Genomic DNA, 25,910 nt, shown 5'->3' with positions numbered 1-25,910 from the left:
CCGGGAGCTGCAGTCCCACCCCAGCGCCAGCGGACAGCGGCGGCGCGGGCGGCGGCGGCGGCCGCCTACAGCCCCCACAATGCCGCGGGGCGAAGCGGCAGCGGCCCCGGGAGGCCGAGGCGAGCGGGGCCGGGTCTGCCGCGCCCGGCGGGGCTGCGGCGGGGGGAGCCGGTCGGCGGCCGTGCCTGTCCCGCGGGACGGCGCTGGGGCAGCGCAGCTTTACCTCGCGCTTCAATGGCGGGGAAGCGTGGATGCCGTGGGAGGGGAAGAGGCACAGGGAGCAGAGGGCCGAGGGCCGGGACGCCGGCTGGGAGCAGCCCTCCCCCGGTTCATCCTCATTTCTGCCACGCTACGGTTATCTGATCAATACCGCCTCCAAAAACTCAGCGTATAGTAAGTAACAAAGTAGCTTTCCAGAACAATCCTTTGCTAATCCAATAAAGTGAAAAGAGTGCTTCACGTTGGCAAAGAACTACAACGGCACTGCAGGCTGTTTCTGGAGTATTTCACTCCAGCAAGGAGCATGCTATTGGACTGGAATTCCAGGGGCGGGGGGATTTTAGACAGTGTGTCTTTAACTGTGACTGGACCTCGGCCTGGGATCGACAGTAGCGTTCTTCTTGCAGAAGAACATTACAAGATGCTAATTATCCAAGCTCGGTTTCACATACACCTACAGAACACCTTACTGACTGAAGAGGCTTAAATAGGATTGGGTGGAGGAGAGCATAAACTTAGCACCTTGGGAAGTTACTTGCCTCTGGTCCCTCTGAACACAGACAACAAAGAGAAATGTTTCCTTGGACTCCTGTAGGGTGGATCTACCTGACAAAGTTACGTGGATAAATAAGCAGAGGCTTCTTGGAAGTGAATGTATAAACTAGAGTTTTATATGTAATAGCTGCAAGGCTTAAATGCTTGTTGATGCTCTTCTATCAGAAACACATAATTTAATAATCAAACCTGATATGTATGAAGTATAATTGAAAGAAAGGATTGAGGTTTTATGAAAAGAAGACTAAAATCTGTTTTTTATAATCCCAAAGTCATAAAAAGTCTTTGGAAAATGTCTGAAGTCCTTCCAAACAGCTTAGTTAAGATTAATTTTTCATCAGCTGATGACTTTAACCTTTATATATTGGGTTTAAACAGCAAAAGGAGAATGTGTTGGAAACATATCAACTTTAGTTTACATACTTATACATATTTAATATGCAACTGGGTGTGTTCTTGTTAGCAAAGAACAGTACCATTTACACAAGAAGTGCTGTTGTTATTCTCCACTATTTACATTTTCTTGCCTTTCAGCAGGTTCAGCTTCAGAAATAAAACCTGGTCCAACTGCCAGTATTACTCTATATTTGCCTGTATTCCCTGTAGTCAATATGTTATGTTCCCTTCCCAAGCCTTACCACAGGCCAGGTGAACAGATGGGGATCAATCTTATAAACATGTCTGGCAGGCATTACTTCCTTTCAGACAAAATGGAGGAACCAATTCCTTAATATTCTATGATTCTATGATTCTATGATCTTGCTTTCTCTATGGTATTACCTACCATGCTTATGGATAAAGGACTATATATTGTGCAGAACAGGAGAAGCCTGTTTCTCCACAGTACAGAAACAGGGTATCCTTGTCAAAAGGATTATTTATATATACATATATATATATGCATTTTGTTAGTCATGTAGGAAATGGTTAACAGTACAGTTTACTTGTAGAGGGCTGGCCTTTCCTACTCCATTTTCTATCAGTTTCTCTGCAAGATTTTTAAAGCCAAAGACTTAATGTAAGCCTCCCAGCTTCATCATCTGTAGAAGATGCAAGCAGTGGTACTTCTCCTTAGTGTACGACACTGGAAGTGTCATCTATATACACCTATGTATAAATTGTAGATGCTCAGACCCAACCATTAACCCAGTTTTCAGAAGTTCCCGTTAGCAAAGCAGTTTCAGTTTGCATTCTTGAGTGCTTTAATGAGGACTAGTGTTTTGGGGAACCAAGCTGATATCAGAGCGTCTGAACGTGGATTCAAGGCACCAAGTTTCAGACATACTTTTTGAAAAGTCATGGCCCATATGAAAATGGGATTTTTCCAGAGATTTGAGAATCATGAATACATATTATATAAAGGCATATGAATCTGGAATATAAATTCTATGTAATGTTAAATTATTTTCCTGGAAGACAAAAAAAATGGAATTATTTGGTATGCCAATTCTAGGTAACATTTGTTCAAAAGTTCACCAGATTTCTGAGCAGATTTACTCTTCTGATGTTACAGACTCAGGTGGTACCTCTGGCACACAAACTATAGTACAGGCACAACATGTTAGGCACAAGAGCTGGAGATAGAAAAGACACAAATTTTAGTCCCTGGACTGCTTGCAAACTCAAGATGCTGCTGTTAAATTTATGTAATGTCTCTGGATAAGCATCTCCTGTCTGACATGCAGAGGACATGATGGACACTGATGCTGCAGTTAGGTACCCCAGCCAGCCAGTTCATAGCATTTAGTTTTTCAATGTTTGGCCAGCTATTGGCCTGAGTGGGTGATGGGGATGTTTTTATCACACCAGCAGCAGATGAGAAGAGCAAGAAGCAGGGTAGAGCTGCATGTGTTCAGCAACGTTCATCCCCAGGGAGTTGTGTGGTTTATTGATCTCTGTGTGCTCCATTTGAAAGCAGAGGAAGGACTGGAGATAGATTCCATTTTAGTTACCTGGGGCTTAACTTTCTCCACACCTTGCAGTAACACCGAGATACATTTTACAAAATCATTGTGCCTTCAGTTATTTAAAGAAAAAAAAAAATAAACCAGATTACAGATCATGGTACAAGGGATTTTATTAAAGGGTTGTAAATTCGTATCCCAAGAGTGTGTCTTTTCTTGTCCAGGGTCATAACCTAAAAAGATTCACTGTCTGTGTTGAGGAATTATCAACCCTTTCCCTATCTTCCTTAGGCTCTTTAGAATAAATAGGTTTTGCTTATTTTCCCAAACAGAAGAGATCTCTCCCTGCCTTCCCATTTGTCTTTCCAATCCAATGAAGAGCAGATGCAGAGGAGTTCCCAGACTTCCCTGCTTGGGCTATTAATGCCATCAGTGTTGCCGGGGTCTCCTGAGGACAGACAAAGGAATCCTGTGACAGCTGATCTCTGGAAGACAGGTTGTCTTGCTGACGGGCCTGCCAGCTCGTATCATTAACAGCAGCAAAAAGAAGTCAATGGTATGTGACCAGCCAGTGCTAAGGACTATGATGGACAGGCATGAAGAGATGCCTATTAGACAGCTCTGGGCAGCAGGCAGTATGCAGCTGGTGTAGCATGAGGCCTCTGCTCATTTATACACTGAATGGAGGCAATAACCTAACAAGATTTTGCCCATGGCTATCTTGCTTAATGGTCTCTTAAGGGACACATGCTAGTCACTTGTAAAAAAGTCCAGATACGGTATGACTACCAATTCTACTCTATGTTCTCCTTTACTAAGAGATTCAAGAAACTAAAAAGGTCAAGAAGGCAGTATTTCTTTTACAGAAACCACATTGATTTGACTCTTTCCATCATAGTGGTCAAGTGCTTCAAGGCATGATTGCCATGGAGCTTAATCTTGCAATGCCTTCATAGCAGCTGATCTTAAAATAGCCTGTAGCTGGGATCTCTAAGAAGCTCTGAACCAAGAGAACTGTGGGGTGTCATAAGTGGCACTGATTTTGTTGTTTGTTTGGGGTTTTTAGTTTTTTGTTTGGTTGGTTGGTTTGTTTTGGTTTTGGTTTTTTCTTAAGGCTGCCCAGGGCTTCCCAGTTGAAGAATGGACTCTTGAAGCTATTCCACAGTTTAGCTCTGAGGGCTGAGGGCTGCATTGACAATGGCCTGTTTCACACTGCAACCTTTGGGAAGTTCCAGCTAAAATAATAATTTCTGAAAAGATAGGATAGAATAATTTCAGTTGGAAGGGACATATACTGGTCATCTAGTCCAGCTGCCTGATCAGTTCAGGGCTGACGACTTCCTTTCACTAGCATAGCAAGAACTTAGCAACGAAAACAACTCTGGCATCGTATTCAGACAAAGCCAACCCAACTTTCCTCCACTCACCTTTACGGAAAGGTAGAGCTTCAAGTTTCATGTCTTCTCTCAAAGTGATCACTTGAGCTGGACGACCAAGTCACCATCCCTTATTCTAGACAGGAGCAAATTAGAATATCTTTGCTATCTTCTAGAAAGAAGGTGTTGCTCAGCTGGATTTTTACTGTTTTAATCAGACCCAGCCTAACCTGCATGGGAATTGATAACCACCATATGAAATCAGCTTGCAAGACACCACAGTTATCCAAATATACCACTACAGCAAGAATAAATTTCACTCTTAGCTGACTTCTTGTCACGTTCATGACAATCAAAAATAGAAATGGGCACAAACTCACCTGTATGGTAGCAGCTAAATCTTGACAGGCACATCTCAGAGCGCAAACAGGTGAATGTCTTGCAGAAGTATGGAACAACACTAAATATCCAATAATCAGGCAACAGCCAGCTGTTGGGGTTAGATAATTCTTGTGCAGCCCATTTGCAGCTATTCTTAACAAGCGTCACAAAGATTTAGGATGTGGGTACAGAAAAGAATAAGGTTTACAGGAAGTCCTGCTGAGACCTGCGACAGCAAATACACTTTTTAATCAGAGCCTGGTAAAGAGTTAAGCTGTTGGATGGATTTCAGAGCAGATTGGCCACATATTGTTTATCATTTCATTATTATTGATCACTTGATAAATAATATTCAGGCTATATCTCATTTAAAAAAATGCACATGGCTTGGAGCTATTTTCCCTTTGTGGTGCTTACCCTGCTTTAGGATGGCCGTGCTCCACTGGAGAATGCACCAGGTGGCTGCTTCATTTGTTGCGAGGTGAATGAGGTGGGATTGTGAAATAGTGTCATAAGGCTAAGGGTCATTGCTGCTTGGGAGACCTGGGCTCTGTCATGGCCTCTGTGTGATACCAGGAAAATCATGAAACTAAACATTTCCTGTTGCTTTTTTTCCTTAAATTCTGGGTGTTTGACTTGCAAAAGTCATTCCAGTTTGTAGAGCTGAGGATTCATAGCTGAAGCTTGAGCAAATGGGAATATTGTTTGACATGCTGACAACCTCACCCGTCCTGTTGAAGATCTGCCTCAGCTTCCCACTGTAAAATGGGAATAGTTCCACCCTCGCATTCCTCCAGGATACTGTGGCAATACTTTGTGAAACAATCTGTGATGAGCACCACAGAGAAGCTCATCAGGGAATAGTTCTACATTGAAAACAGAATTTGTGAGTAAATCATGCCCGGGGCTACACGATAAATAAAGACACCAAAATAGTATCGAGTAACTGCTCATTAACTGAGCATTGCCTATACTGTGCCTTGTGGGAATTCCTGCAATGGCAATCTGGGACAGTAGTGCATACAAATGAGAGAGACAAATGGAAGATGCATGAGCAAATTTAACTGACATTTCTTAAATGCATGCTTAACTTAGCTTCTTTAATGATTTTTTAATGTATTTTTCCATTTATTCAGATTCTGTTTAAATATCCTCAAATGTGTTCACATCCTTGTTGCAAGTATTAGGTTAGTGGTATGAGCAGAACTGTGAAGAAATACAATCTGTCTTTTGGCCTTCTAATTTCTCCTGAATAGGTATTTCATAGTTGCTCTCTGTAGTTATTTTCCAGAGTCTGAAGCAAACTCCCAGAACAAAACATGCACGTGCTGTCTGAGAAAGGAGAAGAGGCCTCAGAGGGGCTATATTCTGTAACATTCTTTATATTCTCAAAGGTTCTGTTGAGGTATTTTTTCACGAGAATCTTAGCATTTGAAGTATTTTCACTTGATCTTTTAAGGATATGACGAACATATTCATATCTGCACTGCAGATATATATATTGGAAATCTGTGTGTTGTGTTCTGATGAGTAGGATAAAAGCCGGTGTGGTCTCCAGGGGAAAAGCTCTCAGACAAGAATCAGTGCAAGAACCATGGTAGTGAACAGTCTTCACAACAAGAAAGTTAAGGATCATTTTAGAGCCAAAAGTCACATGAGCCTCATTTGCCAGAGAGAAGCTGTTCACTGTAAAGACCTTTAAAGTCACTGCTGCTTGAAGGGTTTTGAAAAGTCGCAGTGGTTCTTTCCTATAGAGTTTGGCTCTTCCCTTCCTTTCACTGAAAAAAATTATGCATCTCTTTAGAGCATGCTGTAGAAAGAATGAAGGGCCCAAGTATGCAGCTCGAAGTTCAAAGGCACAACAGGATACGATACAGTGAGAGGCTATGCAACGAATGGGTTTTGTGGATTGGGTGGTCTTTTGAAACACACCCTTACGCCATGCCTAGTGCATTAAGTGCTATTCTAAGCATAGGCAGTGGCCTAAGCTCTGTTCCGGCTGTGCATATATGCCATGGCATACAAGGAAAAAATAAAACCCTCCAGCAGCCAGGAGCAACGTTTGAGTGTGAAGGAATAGCTCAGCTAGTCAGTCACATGAAAGCTGTTTTACAGTTCTGCAATGAGGAAGGCAAACAGGAGAAATTGTTAGGGGCTGGCTGCACTGGGGGCCCACTTGGCCCCAGAGCCAGGCTTTACTGTCCTTTGCATTCACATCATTGGCTCAGGGCAGCAAAAGGCAAAAGCGTAAGTGATGGCACAAGTGGCAGAATGCTGTCAATGAGGAACAGGTGTCCAACTTACATGTCAAACTGAAAAATGAAATTCAGGAAGCGAGTTCAGAGCAACGGCAACTGGTACACCAAAAGCTTTCCACAACTTTTAAAGTGCTTTTTAGCTAGACACCTGACCTGTTCAAACAAATCATGCATTTGACTTTCATCTTCCCGTAAACCGAGACATCCGGAGCTGAAGCGTGAGGTTGAACCACATCCCAGCAGTGCCAGAGTGACAGGCAACACCTTACACAGCCCATGAAACAGAAGTGCCGGCTCACTCTTCCCGAGAGTACGTATATTAGCTGAGCATCCCCCCTCTGAGGTCGTTTCTAGCTGGTGCTGGTACTTTTTTCTGTTTATGACTTTATCGGTAGGTGGCAGTAACAGACGATCCTGTGCAATTTCTACTTGGAGCAGACATGCGGGTAAGACAAGACCCTCTTTTAGGGCAAAGCTGCTCGTTTTGTTTGTTCACAAGCGTGAGTGGTGTAAATGCACTTGACAAACTCAGACGTACATCTTCCTCTAACAGACAGAAAAGTTGCTCCCATACCAGTTCTGGTATTTATGGCTGTACTTAATTTGATAGTGCTATAAAACTGAATTCAATTAGATGCAGACGTACAGTACAATATTTATTCCAAATATTCTCCCAAAAGATTAAATATGCAGGGGTAACATTTTATATAGCACTTATGCTGGTAATTTTGCCCACTACTTTTCACACATCACAGTACTATTTAAGTCAGTCTAATGGCTTTAAATATTATTAGCTTTCAGTACAAGAAATGTCTGTTTCTTAGGAACCACTCCTCCCCCAAGTTTTCTTCAGTCTCCTTGAAGAAACAAATCCAGATCCTGATGCAGACCAAAAGGAGAACTTGTAACTACAGTATTTTCTAGGAGAATCACATATGGGGATTTTTACTCCTATACAGTGAAGACAATGAGACAGGCAAAACTATATAATCCGGTCCTCCCAAAGCACATCTTTTGCTACTCCTTTGGTATCAGATATCCAGCTAGATAAATGAGTAGCATATCCAAGTTCCAGGCTTTAATATACACCTTTCCAGACCATTACTCTTAAAGTGTTCTTTCCTTCTGTTGGAGCTGACCCTATTGTAAGTCACTACAAAAATGCTTTGTTATGATGTCCTGCCCAATCAGTCGGCAACAAGCTCCTGTGTTTACCTTAGTGTCACCGAAAGCAAAGTTTGTATTTATTTTACTCTACAGTGTGACCTAGTATAGCTTAATTTAAACTTCCTTCCATTTTTTTCCCCTCCTTCAACCATAAATTTGTAGATACTAGCTTTAAAATCTTGCTATCAATCAGCAGTAGCTAAACACCCTGCTACTAATTTAACATGTGGCTCAGGAAGCAGAGAAATCTAGTACATAGTAGAGAGAAGGGAAATAGTTTTTAATATGGAAATGATAACATTTAACATTCAAGGTAAACCAAGGAGATTAATCTGAGGAATGCAAAACAGCCAGCCCCGCAAGCGCTACTGACACTTTAGCATTTACCATTAATCCATCACTTGGAAGTCTCATTTCATCAGAGCAGCAAACAAGGGCATATGAACAAAGTATTGGTAATAATATGCCAAAACCTCTTGGAATCCAACTTCTGTTCTGAAGTTCTCATTCTCTGAGATGACAGCCCCAACTCGCACTGCTAACAGGGAACATGTGTTATTTTCCAGGCCTGAAATACAAAGCGACAAACCTAATGGCATATGAAACAAGACAGAGAGAAAGGAGTATGACGCCAGGATGGTGACAGGCCTAGTCTTGTTCTCACTGATGTTAGTGGGAATCAAATCAGACTGCCTGATGAAGATAAAACCTCACTGCTTCAGCCTACAGCAAACCTGTCAGACAAAGCCATCTCAGAGTGCACTAGTTTTTAAAATCATGCTATACTTCATGATATATGTATTAGTTTTAGAAAAATGTCCAAGAATCCTCAGGTATCTTTGTGTCGAGATTGAGGGAAGATGTTTGAGCATGAAACTCAACCATCAATAGCAGATTAATGTAAAACACCTCAAAAGTCAAAGCAGCAAAAAATATAATAATGACAAAGACATTTTATAGTTTGGAGGAATTGAAGGAGAAGGCATTAATTTTAATGTTCTTTTGTGGATTGGGCTGGCATAAAAAACCCCCAAATGAAGCCATTCTGGTCAGAGAGTCAGGATTTTGGTGGTGTTACTGAATAAAGCCACATGTTCAATGTGTTGCAAAGCTGTTGCAATTATTTTGAACTGTTGATCTTCCAAGAGTGCCCCCCCACCAGTAGTAGATCTTCATTCAAGGAACTGGTACATAAGGCCTGGTGATAGTAGAGCAAGCTGTCCTGTTTTCCACTAAGGAGCTAAGCTTCCATAGTTCAACCTCTTCAGGTACATTATAGACATCTGCTAAAATAAATATGCAATTCATGCTATTCTATGTGTTTCCTTTTTTAAAATTAGAAACACGAAAACATCTGAACAGATACAAAATGTTTTACCTGATCAAAGCTATGAACCGATAAAAGAAACCACAAACATGGGAACTGGCTATTAGAAACATAAGAAGTCCAACACATTCACAACTACTTGAGTAATCTTGGAGAAAACCTTAAGTCCAAACCAACGACATTCCCCTCTTGTGAATAATAATACAGGAATTGTGTAAATGCAGCTCTTGTAGCTAGCACTGCTCAGAACTACTGTGGAATGTTTCAATCTCAGGAGCTCAATGCTAATGCTAATTGGAAACAGAAAGCAAGCTGTTTGCAGTACTGTAATAAGCTGTGGCAATTTTGTTATTTTAGATGGGAATGTTAATGATGAGCCACAAATGCAAGTTGTTACAAAGCCTTTGAGAATAAAGCTGTATGCCCTATATTCCCCTCCCATGCTGTTCCAGTTAAAACCATACATGCAGAAGGACAAATGGAAACGTTGCCATGGTGATCAGAGCCCTTACCAAATCACGTACAGTGTAGGAAGGATTCCCTGAAGAACCTTATTAAGCATTTTGTTGCTCCTTTTTAACAAATATTTTCAGAAAGCCATTTTTATTTCACTGTCAATAAAGCAGCTACTCAGTTAGTTAGCTAAAGCCTATTGCTCCAGCCCCCGCAAAAAGCTGAACATTAAGAAATATTATCGTTAAAAGTTAGGAATAAGAATCTTAAGCTGAAAACTTTAAAATAGGAACCAAGGCTAAACCAAGCCAGGACCTGTCCAAGAGATGTGAATGTTTTTCAGAACACTGTGAAGCAGTCCTGTGTCTACTCGACTACTGATGTCTTCAGCTGCCAAATTAAACCCCAAATCTCTAAATGAAAGACAACCCACAAGCCTATTGGTTAGAAGGAATATCATTTTTTCCCCACAATACTACTAGAAGAATTGACATGGAGGTTCCATGTTAGACACACATGGTGGATGAGCTGTCTGGCTGCAGAACCACAGTCCAAAGCCACCCATCTCATGTAACTGGACTGGCAGCTGAGTGCAGCACATTATTCATGTTGATTGGCAAAGAAAACAAAACCAGTACAGTGCAGACTTGTTGTATTTCCACTGCACAAACCAGTACAACAAATACTGATGGAAACTGCTAAACATAAGCTGGAGCAGGTATGTGTACTTTGGGGTCAGTCAGACCAATCCACTTCTCCAATGAAATTGTTTCCTGCCTTAGGTGTAGGGCTGTCTCCACCAGCTTTTCTAAGGAGTGACATTTCCAGTACATGGACACACTGTACATATGAAGCACTGCAGTGACAGAACTCTCCTGATCAGACCAGAAAGGAGCTTTCACTTTTCTTTAGGAGAATTAAAAAAAAAAAAAAAAAAAAAAAAAAGTCTATAATGTAACAGTTATTTCCATGAGATGCCTTGATTGGACTCGATTCTACTTCTTGAAGAAGGCAGAACAGTCATATTCCATACCTCATTGATTTCCTCTCACTGCACTTTAAACAAAGTCAAACCAAAAACACCCTCTCAGAATCTCCATAAATTACTTCCTGATAACTTATTACTAACCTGGGGCTACAAAATATACAAACTTATGTGTCAATGGCAGTGGTCTTGCTGCACATTCTAGAACAACTTTAATTTACCATTACTCTCCATTCCCACAAAGTCTTGCTCTTGTGGGCAAAAGCATGTAGAGAGGTGCTTAGAAAATGTAATTCCCCTCCCTGTACCGATCAGGGCAGATTTACCCCCTCCACTGAGAGCTGCAGAACAGTTGATGTATTACAGTTCACTTTCGAAAATAATTTAAACCAATATAATTCAAAATACAAGCAGCCAGCTTTTTCTACAGTTTTATTGAGAATGTGTAACTATACATCTTCATTTTGCTTGTAGTTACAATGTTCCTTTACTAAGATTGTTCTGTACTCAAGTTTATTACAGTCTTCAGAAAACATTTATAAACACCACCTACTGTATAAGACTGACCATTCCAAACATCGTAAATCATTGGGATTTTTTCCTAAATAGTGCTACTTGAGGAAAGGTCATGCTACTCATTTTAGGTAGAAATCTGTAAAGGCAAATGAATTAAATTCACCTTCCAAAGAAAATAAGGTTAAAAATAGCTTCAAGAATTGGTATGACTCATTTAGGTCTCAGAAAAATCTATGACTGGCAAAGACATCTACAATTCGATACTGTACTCAGTGCTTTCATTAAGACCGAAAGAAATTCAAGTTATCCATTGGTCTGAAAGGACTACCTTGAATTTTTCTGATTTTTTTATTTATTTTTTTTAACAAGAAAATGCAGTACCCTCTAAAAATAGTGTTCTTATAATCTAAGTATTGATATCTGAAGAAAAAAGTGCTAAAACTAAAAGCATGCAACACTGACACCAAATTTTAGCAGAAGACATTTTTAATTGAAAACCCACTCAGAGGATAGTACAAAAGAGTTTCTTCTCCCTGAAGGGATTTTCAGATGCAGGCACTGGAATAATAAGGGGATCTTCTCCAATATGAGCATCGCAGTATGCCAGTAAATCTGCTGCAGCCTTGGATACCTAATAGAAGAGAAGAGATAACTACTGTAAAAATATTGAACCAATCCGCATTGCATAAATATTCTTCATATAAAATACAGTAACAGCGGCTATCATAAAATAGATCGGTTTATCCTTCAAATTACAAGAGACCACAGCTCTGAATTTTCTCTTACTAGGTTTACTAATCCTTACGTATATTTTATATAACATAGTGACATTAGATGGTACCAACTTATATGCTTTGCGTTCAGCTGTTCTCCCTCAGAAGGAAGGTCAGTAGCATACACTCATTGAAACGTGTTAAACCATGACACATATATATGCTAATAGCCCATAAACAACAGGGATTCTCCTTCAAGCTATGTTTCTGTAGAGGTTGCCTGCTTCAGCTCTTATTCCTAGCCACTGCATGTACGGTTTTCCATAAACAATCTCACTACCCTTTGCTCCTCCAGATACAAAAGTTCTCTAAGCACACGATTAAAGAGAAAGAGGAAATTAGAAGCCAAATTTGACCATCATGTGTCATAGCTCTCATTTAAGCTAAATATTGCTTTTTCAATGGAGTCAGACTAATGTCTTCTGTTTAGTAAGTTATTATAAGTACTACTTTAATCATAGCATTAAACTTGAGCTTTGCCTTAATCTTTTTATACTTCTAACATCTCCAAATTCAGCAGGTTGGTTAATGCTTACTGAAAAGTCTTACAGAAATGTAACAGTGGGTTGGCATACAAGACAATTTGCACAAAATGAAAAATGAAATATTAAACCATTTCAGCTGTAGCTGAAATCTTGTAACCTTTGCAGCTTTGTGACCTAATATTGGTGACATTAGGCCACCGTGACTCATTTTTTCAAGAATTTAGAATACATATATGAAACATTTTTGCTCTGCTCACTCAGTAAAATATTTACAACTCCCTGTATCTCTTTGCTTTAATTATTGTGTTTTTAATATTATGACAGTTGAGAAAATGAGATAGGAAGTCTTTACAAAGTCTTTCCTCTGAGCACTGCGACAGCTTCTCCTGAGGTCAGCACATTCACACAACTATAGTGAAAAGGAGAAACAAATCAGGTTTCTGGTGTTTTTCTTGCAGGTGTGTTAGCTTTGGCTTCCCCACACCCTGCTTGCTTTGGCAAGTTCAGCCTGTAGTAGGCTTAAGATTAGACATCTGAAGTCAACCGTGTTGGGTCAGGATTTGCATGTAATTTAAATTAACTTCTGGAACAAAATAACTGCCTTTTTATTTTTTAAATATCCGCTGAAACACTCCTTTGTAGAATACTTAAACCCGTAAAGTACCTATGGTTGGCATCCCAGTATAGACTATCCTCCTAGCAGAGGAAGCAAGGGTGTTTTGGTTGCTTAAAATTAGTTTGCCTTTGAATTGGCCTTTAAGAAAAAAAGAGTTCAGGCTACATGTGAACAACATATTGCTGGGCCAATGCAAAGCAGAAGACTGAGCTGATTTGCTCTGATGTGCAGAGGTATTCAGAAGGACCAGTGCTTCTCAGAAGAGAAGCAGGTCAGACAAAAGTGTGTGGAAAATTGTGGACTTTGAAGTACAGAGAAAGGATTGTAATTATTTTCAGACTACTGAAAGCCGCTTGCTAAGCAGCGGCAAAAGAATGAGGCTTAAGGTGTGAGGGCATTGTCTGAAATAGAGAGGTAGAACTGTAATGAACAAATAGAAAACTTATGAATCCTATCATAGTCCCAATTTTCATTAAAATTTACTTGTGAATGTTAAAAAAGCAGATTCTCCAAAGAAAGGCACAATGTAGACTGACTACGAAATTCCTATCAAGCCCTCAGAAAATCAGAAGACAGAAAATGTACTTTTCTTTGCTAATGATTTACGCTGTGCCTCAGCAAGGTATAAACTAGCACAGAATGCATCCACTGAAGAGGAAGTTAGCATGTTTCCAGGAGGAATGTACCACCACAACATTTTGGAGAAGTATTTCCAAAATAATGGCAATCAATTCATATTGCCACTGTACATTCCTGTTTTCTTTAGCATACATATCTTCACTTTTCTATTGTCCTGCAAGCACAGCTGCACGTCTCAAATGAAGGTAGTTCTATGCTCTAATTTATTAGCTGGTCCTGAACTCTTGCATTCAAACAGAGCAAGTTGACCTCAGAGCCACAGGCGCCCACAAAAAAGTTCTGCGACATTTTCAGTGCTATGTCATAAAAAACACTGGTGACATAAAACCTAACGTAAAGCTAGTTTAATTCTGTGAGTCCCAGAGACAGGGGTCATTAAGATGCCCAGCACATTTCATCTTCAATTATCAAGCTAATAAATAGTTATTTTATGCATTAAACCAGCAACCTTTTTAAGTAGACTGACCCCTATAGGAACAAAGAACCAACACTGGACTTCAACAGACCAACCTTCCCATAACTACCTGTTTTGTCCCATATATGGGTAAGCAATGACAGCCTGAGCATATTGCCTTTCATTCGATGGAAGAGAAGTACAATTTCAATCATCATTCTTCAAAGGGATAAACCCAATAGTATAATTTTCTGTTTCTCTACAGATTACTGTGCTTTGACATCATATAATGATAAAAAGGATTTTCACTAGCAAAAGCACAGCATTATATTTGGTATCTAACTTGTCTTCTAATGCTGGTAGGATTGCCATGAAGCAGAGCAAGCAGCTACTTCAATATGACAGTGTTTAAATCACACTTTGGTAAATAGTATTGCTAAATAGTATTATTTAGTGGAAAACAAACCTGCAACAAGGAACTGAGGAACATGATCACATTTCAGCATATTCCCGCAAACTAAACCTGTACTAGGTCTTGTATTTTCATCCTTTAAGAAAAAATAAAAGGCTTTGGGAGGAGAAATCCTCCCATTGGAATTACAGCAGTTATAAATGCAAATTATAGCAATTTCTTCACTAAAAGTGGAGTAGCTTGGGCTTGCACAGTGGAATAATGACCACTCACTATGGAGAGTTAAGTTAGCTGACCACATTCCAGGAGCAATGAAAACACTGGTTAGGGTGGCTGTGAGCACAGTTAGCGAAGTCAGAACTGTGGCCACAATGTTGCCTCCAGCAAGTTTCCTGCTCAGTGTTATTATTCCAAACAAGAGCGGCGGAAGACCTCTGCATTGGGCATCACATTAGGGCTACAGCAGAGATGGCTGCGTTAGTGTATGTCAGCATGCAGAGATTGCCTCACAGCAAACACGGTAGCTTGTTACTGTACAAAATAATATGCTGATCATCCTATTTGTGTCATAGAGGATGTTACATGAAGGCAACTCTATCACAGCTTTTACTCACCTTTAGGGTTATTTGTAGCTGAATGCTGCTGCACAGTTTCAGAATAGCTTTTGTTATGAATTAAAATAAACACATGCATTTTGAATATTCCAATGAAGCTAGCACACTTGTCATTTCAACTCTCCTATGCAATACAGCTTGGTCTGCAGATTCAAAGTAATTTATATATATAGCAGAAGTGGCTAAATAAAAAAAATCAGACTCCAGTTTGATTGATGAATTCTAACACAAAGTTAACATTTATTTTTTTTTAATCTGTTAAAGTACATAGGCAGAGGGGTTAGAGTATACTGGTAGCACACCGACCTCACATTTTATACTACTATTTTTATTTTGTGTAGTGAAAAATACATCTGGTTGTCAAATTGCCAGAAGAAAAAAAACACCCAACAACACAACACTCAAGCCTGATGCTTCAAAGAATTAGTCTCAGGAGGACTGTGGAATTTTACCATTATAGTTCAGAATAACAGAGGTGGTAAAAACAGCTGAAGTTAGAACATAATCCTGTTAGCTGCACTAATAATTATAAGCTTCCATGACAGGGCAAAATGCTGCAATTACGATGTCATCTGTCTTGTCATGGATTGTGACTAATTACCATTCTTGCTACAACACCCACTCTGCTTATCCTTTACATCTAAAACAAAGAGATTCACACACAATTTACTGGCAATTCTACTGCTTATCTCCCAACACTATTCAGAACCAGTTAGGAATATTTTCTACCTTCTTAAGAAAAAAGAAAATGGAATAATAACTGATACACCAAGATTCTTAAATGTCAGAGCACTCCTTCTTGCTTTTCTGCTTGCAAAGAGAAGATCAGATAGTGCTTTATTCTGGGGACAACTCTGATAAAGCACCAATATTATCTTTGCTTTCTCAACTTTACTACTAACATTATCCTACTAGTCATGAGGTCACTGTTCGATTTCATTTGATATTTCCTACCTTGGAATTTGCATTTCCTGCTTTCTACTTACCTCTCCATTATAATTCTATCCATTCCTGCAGTGAAGTAAGGCAGATTTAATTTACAGTCCTTCTGAGTTTCTTAGGTTCAAAAACTCACCACAGTAATACACCTTCCAGCTACCAATCAATACATCAGTAACTTCACTCTCCCCTTTTAAATTGTTTCTTTCACACCTCAACAGCAAGCTATCTTTGTGGAACCTCAAAACACTGCAGTGCTTGCTGCTCTGACTTGTTATAGGACTTGATTTTTAAATCAGATGCAAAATCCAGAACACAGTGGGGAATGAATGGGCAACTATCATCATACTTGTAACTACAAGATTTTAATTGAGCAGACCCAATTCTTGCTGGTTACAGCAGCTACTGTGCATGGAAAACAAAGTGCCTCTGTAGCAAAAAATTAAGCTGGAACTTCTGATTTCCTTAGTCAATAATACAGGCACCTTTTTAATGCTAACAATGTGGTCTTGTCTATTATGGGAATAACCACTTAGCTATAGCTACTTGCAAAACAGTGTTTAATTAAATTATTTGGAAAACACTGATCTTTTGTTAAATGTCTAACTAGTTTAAGCAGATGCATGACACCAGAAAAAAAGGAAATAATGCTTGTTTCTCTGACTTTACAGTTATGATCCAAGAACTCAAAATCTCCTGTTGAAACTACTGGAAAGTCTCCTGGTAAAATTTGGCCGTACTGAAACACACACTTAACTGTTTCAAGATCAAAAAGGAAAACAGATCTTGAGGGAATAAAAAGCCAACCAACCCCTTGTTACAAGCCCTCATATACTCGTTTGAAGAAATCCTAGGCCACAAGACATAAACATTTTGCAAATTGTATTTTGTTTATGACAGTATAGGCACTCTCAGAATACTGAAACTCATCATATTTTCTTTAGTACCTTTTTGGACCCATGCTGTATTGAAAGGTGAACCAATTGTACTTTCAACGTATCTGGTTTTTAGGTCTACCAAACATGCTAGTAATTGTGTTCTTTTTAATTCAACTGCCTGTAAGAATAACCTGTGTCTTTCTTACATATGTAGTTAAGAACAATATACATGCAACTAATGAACCTATCTGCATAACTGAGCTAATGCCGTGCTATGTGAAAGTTACTCCTGATTAGATAAAAGCAAGTTTAAGACAATCTACTAAGTATCATCAGTTTCAAATTCCAACAAACTGGGCCGTGTTTTCACAACCCTTTCCTCTGCCACTCACCCACACCTATTCCTTCTTGTCAATTGTGCAGCTGCATGTGACCTGAGTCAGGGGACTAACCCCACCGAACACTGAAAAGGCAGACCTTTCCTTACTGAAGGAAATAGAAATACCTGTCCCTGTGAACAGGCATCTATTATATGATCAATTTGTCAAGACACTATACAAGACAGAAACTACAGATTTGCAAATTCAATGCACTTACAAGCCATTGCTAAAAACTGCAACAAAATGGAGCAACCAAAATGTCTATTTTCATATAAGCAAGTTGCTGCTAGTGTGAACTGCACTAATATTTCTGAATTATAAATACAATCTTGCTAATAAATGAGTTTATTATCAGATACGATTTTAAAATAATAATTATATACTACTGCCTTCATGCTGACTGCATGCAGAATTTCAGCACACAGGATGGATGGACACGAGTTAAGATTACATGAAGAATTTAATGTCCAATATTTCTAAGCTGTCTTCAGTTTGTAACCTCAGTTGAAAACAATTACAGTTTGTAACAACTCAGTTATCTGCAGAAAACCTGATTACTTATATGCATTCATTCTTCTATAGTCTTTCCATCTCTAAACTCTTCTTACTTGTGAGGACTTTTCATCCAAATAATTATTCCCCATTTTCAGAGACAGTGCAAGCGCATGCAAGAGATGAGCGTTGCTTTCTTAAAACTTTCCATGACATTATTAGGTTTCAGGTGCTTGATTTATTCACAAAACTTTAGGCTAGTGGAAGGCAGAATGACAGGCAAGAATAATTCAGAGGCTTTTAGGGTTAAAAATGTTGAGAACCTCTGTTTAGTAGTGCCTTTAGTTACAATATTTAATCCGCATACATTTAGAGGCATGATAAAATCAAATCCCCACACACAACAGTGTGAAGAATTGAACATTGCAATCATACATATTTTTTGTGCAATGACAGCTTTGCTGAATCAAACAAAGCAATGCAATTCAGGTTGTCCATCATTATTCAAAACTACTGCAATAGCTTAAAGAATTACTCCGGTTCTTAAAGAACTGAGAAACCTGAAACACTTGCATTCAGCCACAGATGACAAAGACAAGCACCTGTGCTTGCCAGCTGATCTTAAATATTTCACAGAATATCATTTTTGACAGACGCAAAAAGCACTCATACAGAAGCAGACTAGAAGCCAGGTCCTGGAAATCACTTCGTGAGAAGCAAGCAATTAGTATGTAACTAATTCACAGTATTGAATATTGTTTTATAGTTCAACACAGATTTTTAATTTCAGATGACTGAATCTTTCTGCAATATTAAAGGGAAGCTGTACCACAAACTAGTGAGTAAATGTAAAACATCGATGATAAGTCTAAGTTTACCTTCATCCTATCCATGTATGCTTCCATTTTTAATTGCTCCACAGCTTTCCTGGCTTGAGATATACTGGTTGTACTGTTTGAAACTAGTTCCTTCATTTTGTTTTTCCTAGAAGAAAGAAAGTTGAAGCAATTTAAAAGTACAGGTAGCAAATATAGCCATCACCAAGAGGATAGTTACGTGAAATCGAATCAACCCTCACCTACTACATTGAAACCACCAGGCTGTAAGTAACAAATACAAACCAGACACCATTTATTTCTGTTCTCCTGTTCAATAGCACCTTATTGCATTATATATTTTCATCTTCCACTGCCAGTATTCGAACCGAATACTGCAAACAACATACAGATGCAGACTGCATGGCCATTGTTTCAGTTGAGAAATGGTTGCACAGGTTGAGATTGCCAACACAGAACAGCTGTTCAGAAACAGACCTTGCAGCCGTTACGCAGTTTGGCTCCATACCCCAGTTACACCTAGTAACATGAAAACTAGTTCAGAAACATGCACAATGGAAATGAATGTCACACTGCTCTCACCAAGCATCAGAAAGAGAAATTTTAAGACAGAGAACAAGTCAAAATTCTGACTATAGACTTCTGGAGTGTAGAAATGAATTAACAGATTAAGAAGAATGGTGTTTTCCAACTTTTTGTGTATACATCCCCAGTGAAGTCTAAAAATGACTGAAACCCAGTACATTATACTATACAGTATAGGAATGCATTATTTTCTAAGACATCTGCAGCTGCTGGGAAGCAGTGCTTCTCTGTTGAGTAGCATTGCTACTACCTGAGGGCTTGAGAGTAAATCAACTTATATATGACCTAAGTGGTCTGCATGTTAGGAGACCTCCTGCTGACGCTGTTATGCAGGACTAGACCAGCATAAATAACAGTTACTGTTTTGAAGTCATTGGAAGTTGAGCTAAGCCCATGTGGAAAAAAAAGACAGATAGAGATGATCTAGAAAGGTCCCGGACCAGTTATACTACCTAGTAAGATGAGATGTTGAGGTTTCAATCAGCCAAAACACTCGCCTATGGTCCTGTATATATGGTATGCCACAAATGCCACCTGAAGGAAGATTAGCCTGGCACTGAGGGTTAGAAACCGATACAAAATTAGGCAATGCAAAGGACACGGGGTGTGAGAAGCAGATGGGACGCAAGGGAAAGCACACAAAAGGAGGCATTTTGTATTACTGCCAAAAGAGTTTTAGGCTTGGATCTTTCAAAATGAGCACTTCCAGCTTATTTCTGGACAAGAAATGAACACCTAGAGCTACACAAGTTTCCCTTCCTGAACCTCAACAGCTTACCTGATCCAGTCACTGCATTTCAGACACAAACAGGAAATTAAGTAAGATACAGGAAACGCTTGTGACAAAAAAAAAAAAAAAAAAAGAGTATACACAACATGTTAAGCATGTCAGAATAAATAGAAGTACGCAATCAAGAGCACAAAAAGAATGAAGAAATAGCTTTTTATCTGCTTTGACTTCATTAAACACAGATGTCCAAAGACAAGACAAAGATGGCTGTTTCTAAAAATGGTAGCTTGTGCTGTAAAATAGGATAGTACAATACAAATATGATGGTGAGTCATGCTCCATTTGACGAAGCAAAACAATCTTCTTCAGCACTTCTATAGGTCTAGACAGGGGAAACGCTGCTTTAAAATCTATTAATTGTGCCAAACAAAACAAGAGCTTTAATATATGCAAAGACAAGGAACAGGTTTTCTGTACACATGTATCATTGAATGGAACACAAGTTTCCCCCTTGCATGCACTATGACAAACTAAAATCATGTCAAAACACAGCAGCTTTGTTTTTTGACTTGATCTTTGCTTACAATCTTTTAAATCATATTCCTCACAAGACACAGGATTAAACACATGTGGAGGAACTGGCTTTGCATAAAACGCCATGTATGGTACAAAACCCCACAACCAAATAACAACCTCCAAACAATTTTCAGATGTGTTTTGACTTGCAGTGGACAAGTGGAAAGCATATGAGACATTCATAAGGACCGGAGGTTCTGAATTACAGCTCATCTCTGGACATTTTATTTGACTCAACCCCTAGATTTAAGTCTCAACTTACCCATAAAAATAAGAAAACCACTTTTTATCTTTATTTACAAAATGACCCCCCCCCACTATGAATAATTCCAACTTTGTTACCATCTCCATGGCAGATTTCTACATTTGCCACAGCCCAAGATCAGATGCAATTTAGAAATCTAATTTTGAACAATACTTTTAAATTAAACTGAATTAAGCAACTCAAACTCCATGAGAAGTCCAGAGAATTCCAACCTCCCAAACTTTTCTGGCAATTCCTTCACTCAAACCAAGAAAGTTACAAACATTAGAGCTAGACAATCGGAACTGCTGCTGGCTGCATCGAAGTAGATGAAAACACTGCTTCTAGTACTTCCAGCTAGTTTTTAAGTATCTACTGAATAACAGATTGAGGTAAGACCATAATGCAATTTTGAAAAGACTATTAGATACAAAAATGCTTTAAAAAAAATCCAAACCTCATTTTGAAAACAGTGCCACGCAGTATGTCCTTACCTATCTTCTGAAATAGCAAATGGGGAAAAAGTCAAAAAAAGAAAATATGCATCTTGTCTGGTAAACTATTTCATGATATCAGAAAACAATCAGAATAAGAGACTTCATAAAGAGAACTTAAAAAAAACAGTCTGGCACTAGGTGTTTCAGCCACTGGAGAAAATTTCCACTTATCCCGAGTAAGAGGTTTGTTTATCCTCTGAAGCACAAACACTTGCTCTGTTCCAAATCCTGCTCTTACCCTGGCCTTCACACACACTTAAATATTTAACTACCATATTTCTGGAAGCGCTTAGCATCCATTTAAGTATCTAATGTCTTTTTTTCATACTGACAGTTCTGGTTCCAGAACTTTGTAAGATGGATTCCTCCTGTTTCACATTTCTCTTATGAGGCTACACATACGTCTGCCTTCTCTTACTGTCTGCAAATACAGTATGTATTGCACAGCATCACTCAAGACCCTATTAAATATGAAGTGATATTGACAATGAGAACTGTGCTCACTTTCAAAACAGGCTGTGATGAACTGGTCCTCTTTCCGGACAAAGCTTTGGCCGAGATCTGGTTCTGCTCTCCTTTGGGCCTATGATATTCTTTGTTAACCTTAAGCCTAATATTCTTTAATGAAATAATATTGTTACTTAGAAATAAAGCTCTGAAAAGAAAAGAAGTTTTAATAACAAGAGTCTATTACACTCTCCCTGAACGACCGTCCCCTGGAATGTGAGAAAGCCTCCTCCTCCAAACACCCTCTCATGGGATCTCTCTCTGTGTTTCTTTGAAGCTGCAGCCTGAAAACTGTCTCTGGCTCTCCCTCCTAAGACAGCTCTTTTTAAACAGTCAAGTGTTCTCGAGGTCTTTAGACCCTTGGGAAGACACAATTAGCTTTGTAGTGTATCTGGGGGGGAAACCTACAAGATCATAGGATCGTAGAAAAGTTTGGGTTGGAAGAGACCTTATAAGGTCATCGACTCCACCGCCCCTGCAATACGCAGGGACATCTTCAACTAGACCCGGTTGCTCAGAGCCCTGTCCAGCCTGGCCTTGAACACTGCCAAGGATGGGGCAGCCAGTTTCTCTGGACAGCCTGTGCCAGTGTCTCACCACCCTCACAGTAAAGAATTGCTTCCTAATGGCTAATCTAAATTTCCCTCTTTCAGTTTAAAGCCATTTCCCCTTGTCCTGTCACTACATAGCCTTGTAGAAGTTCCTCTCCAGATTTTTTGTAGGCCCCCTTTAGGTACTGGAAGGCTGCTCTAAGGTCTCCTAAGGAGCCTTCTCTTCTCCAGGCTGTACGAGCCCACCTCTTTCAGCCTTTCCTCATAGGAGAGATGCTCCAGCCCTCTGATCATCTTTGTGGCCCTTCTCTGGACCTACTCCAAGAGGTTCACATCCATCTTATGCTGATGCCTCCAGAGCTGGACACAGTACTCTAGGTGGGGTCTCACAAGAGCGGAGCAGAAGGGAGGAATCACCCCCCTCAACTTGCTGGTCATGCTCCATTTGTTGCTCAAAAGGAGTAACTTCTCCCCATCTTAAGCCCTGAACCAGAAATCACACAGCTGGGTTTGCTAACATTCATTCCTGGTTGTTTTTCCAGCAGCCCCCTATTAAGTTAGATCAATACAGACATACACAGGTCTTGATAATCACCGTAGTTACAGTAACTATGTTAGCAATCAGACTAAGTGCAGTCTACATGTTACTGATGTATGCCAGTGGAGCTAGATTGCATAGGAGCTCATTTGTCCAGTGTATTTCTATGCAGTGCACTAAGCACATTAATTTAGACTCTGTGATTCTTTTCTTTAAGGGGAATGCTGATCACATTAACAAAGAACAGTGACAGCAGTGACTTGGCCTTTTCCAGCCAAGTAGTTTCTGCTGACAGGCACACCACACTAGCCAGCATTTCCTAAAGCATCACTCCTGAAAGTTGCGCAGTGACAGCCTCCCAGCCACCCAAAGTTTCTGGGGTTTGGGGTTTTTGAACTCACACAAACTTCATCATTTTTCTGGGTGCAGTTCACTCATTTGTGCCAAAGATCTTAATCTCCAGGGCTCATACAAATGCTCATGAGGAGCAACTTTTTTTTATTTGTTTTTAGAATAGGTTAGATTGTACCCAACAGCACTTCGAAGGCAAATCTATCTTAAAAGCCAGGAAGTTGCACAGCATTTGCAAGTGAAGCTTGATTTTACATAAAGGTAAGGAGTGCAACCTACATTTACCAAACTTCATAAATACTTGTTAGTAAAATGCAGAAAAAGTCTGAAAACTTGAGTAACATAGAAGAAATATATAATTTTCAAGACTTTCAATATAGATTTCTACAAGCAACAGGGATGAAAACCTGCACTGCAATTTTCCCCCCTCCACTTCAAGGACAATGTTAAAACACCACACCAAAAAGTGACCTGTAGAATTCAATCTAAAAAGTCCTAATCCCAATTGATTTTGTTTTCTCTCAGCAATCTAAAGTAATGGACCTGAAATTATTAGACTAGAGAACCTGGGGTTCATGACTCTGAAGAACACCTTCCACACAAGCTCTGCACTTCTTGGACCATGCAGTGCAATAGAAGAGTTAACACAATCACCCAACTAAGTCCCAGGGACTCAGTGGGAACCATCCCTGAATAGTGACCCACAAATCACATTCTAAATTGCACACTTCATCATCCACTTGCAAACACACTAAGAATATAGACAGCAAAACATCACAGATGTTTAATGCCAAACTGGCACATCAAAGGGAGAAAAAAAATATACTTAAAAAAAAAGGATAAAAAAAAGGAGGGAAAAAAGGGTGGGAAGACAGGGGGAAGAAAAGGGGGGAAAGGGAGAAAAAAAAGAGGAGAAAAAAAGGGGGGGAGGGGGAGATGAGGAAAGAGTTCTACATTTGCTATTTAGGTAAGAGAAAACTAATAAATATCCCTGCATTAAGACCGGTAGCTATCTATGCTACCATCACTGTCCACATGACACAGGTCATTTCCCTTTCATCTGCAAGGCATGAAGGGGATAGGAAGAACTGCCCCTGCTATCTCAATTCTTGCTTCAAGATCTACTGCACCAGATGTAGCTCTGTAAACACAGAGGGAGCCTAAGGAACCCTTTTGCTTTTCTACCCCATGGTTGCATGAAAAAGTAATAGAGAATTACTATAATTTGATACTCCATCCACTAAGGACAAGCTTAGTAGTACAAGCAGAAATTATTAAAGGAAAGACTATTTGTCTACTGCTGACCATAATAATATAATTTCCATGCCATAAATAACTGATCACAGAACTGCAAACTGCCCAACTTCAGATCAATTTTCACCTAACACAGGTACAACCCAGTCCAACTATCAAGTTCCGAAAAGTCTTGCCACCATGCCCAAATCTTTTACCCCAAAATACCATCTCGCTTTTCAACATTTAAAAATCTAAGGAAACAATGGCTGAACCAATATGACATTTCACAAGGACAGTTCTTTTTATGCAATATGTTTATCATCAGCATACAGGTTATGTGCACGTACAGTCCTGCAAACCACCAGACACACGGAAAACTGAGTCCTACCGTCTATTTTACCTCTTCAGCTAACTTTAAAAGATAGGTATGATCTTGAAAAGAAATATACGGTAAAGTTCGATTATTCCACTTCAATCCTGGTTTAAATGTATTTGGAGTGGATTCTGACACGTAAAGCAAAGAAAGCGCCCCTGAGAAGCTTGGCACCCTATTACCTGCAGGGCAGAGCCGCTTTTCGAGTCGCTGTTCCGAGTTTGATGTCACTCGTTCCGCCGTGCAGCCGCTCACACCCCGCACACGAAAGGGGTTTACTCCCCTGCCGTGCGGAGCCGCCAGCAGCGGAGCAGCCGCTCTCTGGCGCCGTCGCACCAGACAGCCGGAGGGAGGGGAGCAGACCCCACTCACTCGGCGCCCGCGGGGAGGGCTACAGGGGGTTGAAAGGGGCTCTCTGCACAAGGACGATCTCTCCCAACCCCGAAGACGACAACAACTAAGCCCAAGCCCCGGAGCTGACTTCCGCGGGCGGCCGGAGCGGCGTTGTTTACCGGCAGCCGACGGGAGCGGCCGGGCGGGCGGGCGGCGGCAGCCGCGGGTTGCCCAGCACACCAGAGCCGTCGCAGCGACGAAGAACCCCCCGCGCGGAAGCGCCGCTACCCGCCCGCCGGGGCCGGCCCGGCCCGCCCTACGCGCTCCCGCTGCCCGTTCAACCGCCCTTCTCCCGCCTCCCGCTCACGGCCGGTGGGCGGCAGCCGCGGCGGCTGCGGGCTGCCCGCCTCGGCGCCCGGCGGCACATGGCGCGGCCGGCGGTGACGGGCGGGGCGGGCGCGACCGACGGCTGCCACAGCCGCTGAGGGCCCCTCCCCGCGCTGCGGGCGCGGCCGTTAGCGGCGCAGGGCGGGAAGCGGCACCCGGCCGTGAGGTAAAGTTGAGGCGCGGCCCTGCCCCGCGCCTCGCGCCCTCGGCCGGCCCGCGCAGTGGCACCTACTCCCTCCGTCCGGCCAGAAACTCGGCAGGGAGCGGTCGTGCACCTCTGCCTGCAGTGCTGAACCCCGTACGGCATGGTCTGAGTAAGAGCCCGCAGTGCCTAGCCTTTCCTCGCACCGAACAATGCAAAGATGAAGTAAAAAAGCCCCAAAAGCCCACTGCGAAAAGAAAC

General features: G+C 40.7%; 1 protein-coding gene across 3 annotated transcripts; it reads right to left on the bottom strand.

Annotated features, from left to right (window-relative positions):
- Positions 1–11,040: 11,040 nt before the first annotated feature.
- On the bottom strand, positions 11,041–25,531 carry GNG4 (G protein subunit gamma 4). Of its 3 annotated transcripts, none has more exons than XM_065680232.1 (3): positions 25,300–25,531; positions 18,642–18,747; positions 11,041–11,772 (listed from the first exon to the last, which is right to left on the bottom strand). In XM_065680232.1, exons 2-3 carry the CDS (start codon positions 18,735–18,737, stop codon positions 11,644–11,646), a joined length of 225 nt encoding a protein of 74 aa, XP_065536304.1. In that variant the 5' UTR covers positions 18,738–18,747; positions 25,300–25,531; the 3' UTR covers positions 11,041–11,643. The 3 variants fall into 3 exon arrangements, with proteins under 3 accessions (XP_065536304.1, XP_065536305.1, XP_065536303.1); XM_065680233.1 differs by lacking the exon at positions 25,300–25,531 and adding an exon at positions 24,970–25,159; XM_065680231.1 differs by lacking the exon at positions 25,300–25,531 and adding an exon at positions 24,974–25,060.
- Between the last annotated feature and the right edge of the window lie 379 nt (positions 25,532–25,910).

This window comes from Lathamus discolor, chromosome 5 (genome assembly GCF_037157495.1).
Source record: "Lathamus discolor isolate bLatDis1 chromosome 5, bLatDis1.hap1, whole genome shotgun sequence".
Taxonomy (NCBI): Eukaryota; Metazoa; Chordata; class Aves; order Psittaciformes; family Psittacidae; genus Lathamus; species Lathamus discolor.
Note: the sequence above shows the minus strand (reverse complement) of the source record. Positions and strands in the feature narration are given on the sequence as shown.

Coding starts and splice junctions, on each gene's coding strand:
- GNG4 (XM_065680232.1), bottom strand. CDS start 18,737: ATGAAGGAACTAGTTTCAAACAGTACAACCAGTATATCTCAAGCCAGG. Junction 11,773..18,641: donor CATACATGGATAGGATGAAG/GTAAACTTAGAC, acceptor CTCTTCTATTAG/GTATCCAAGGCTGCAGCAGA.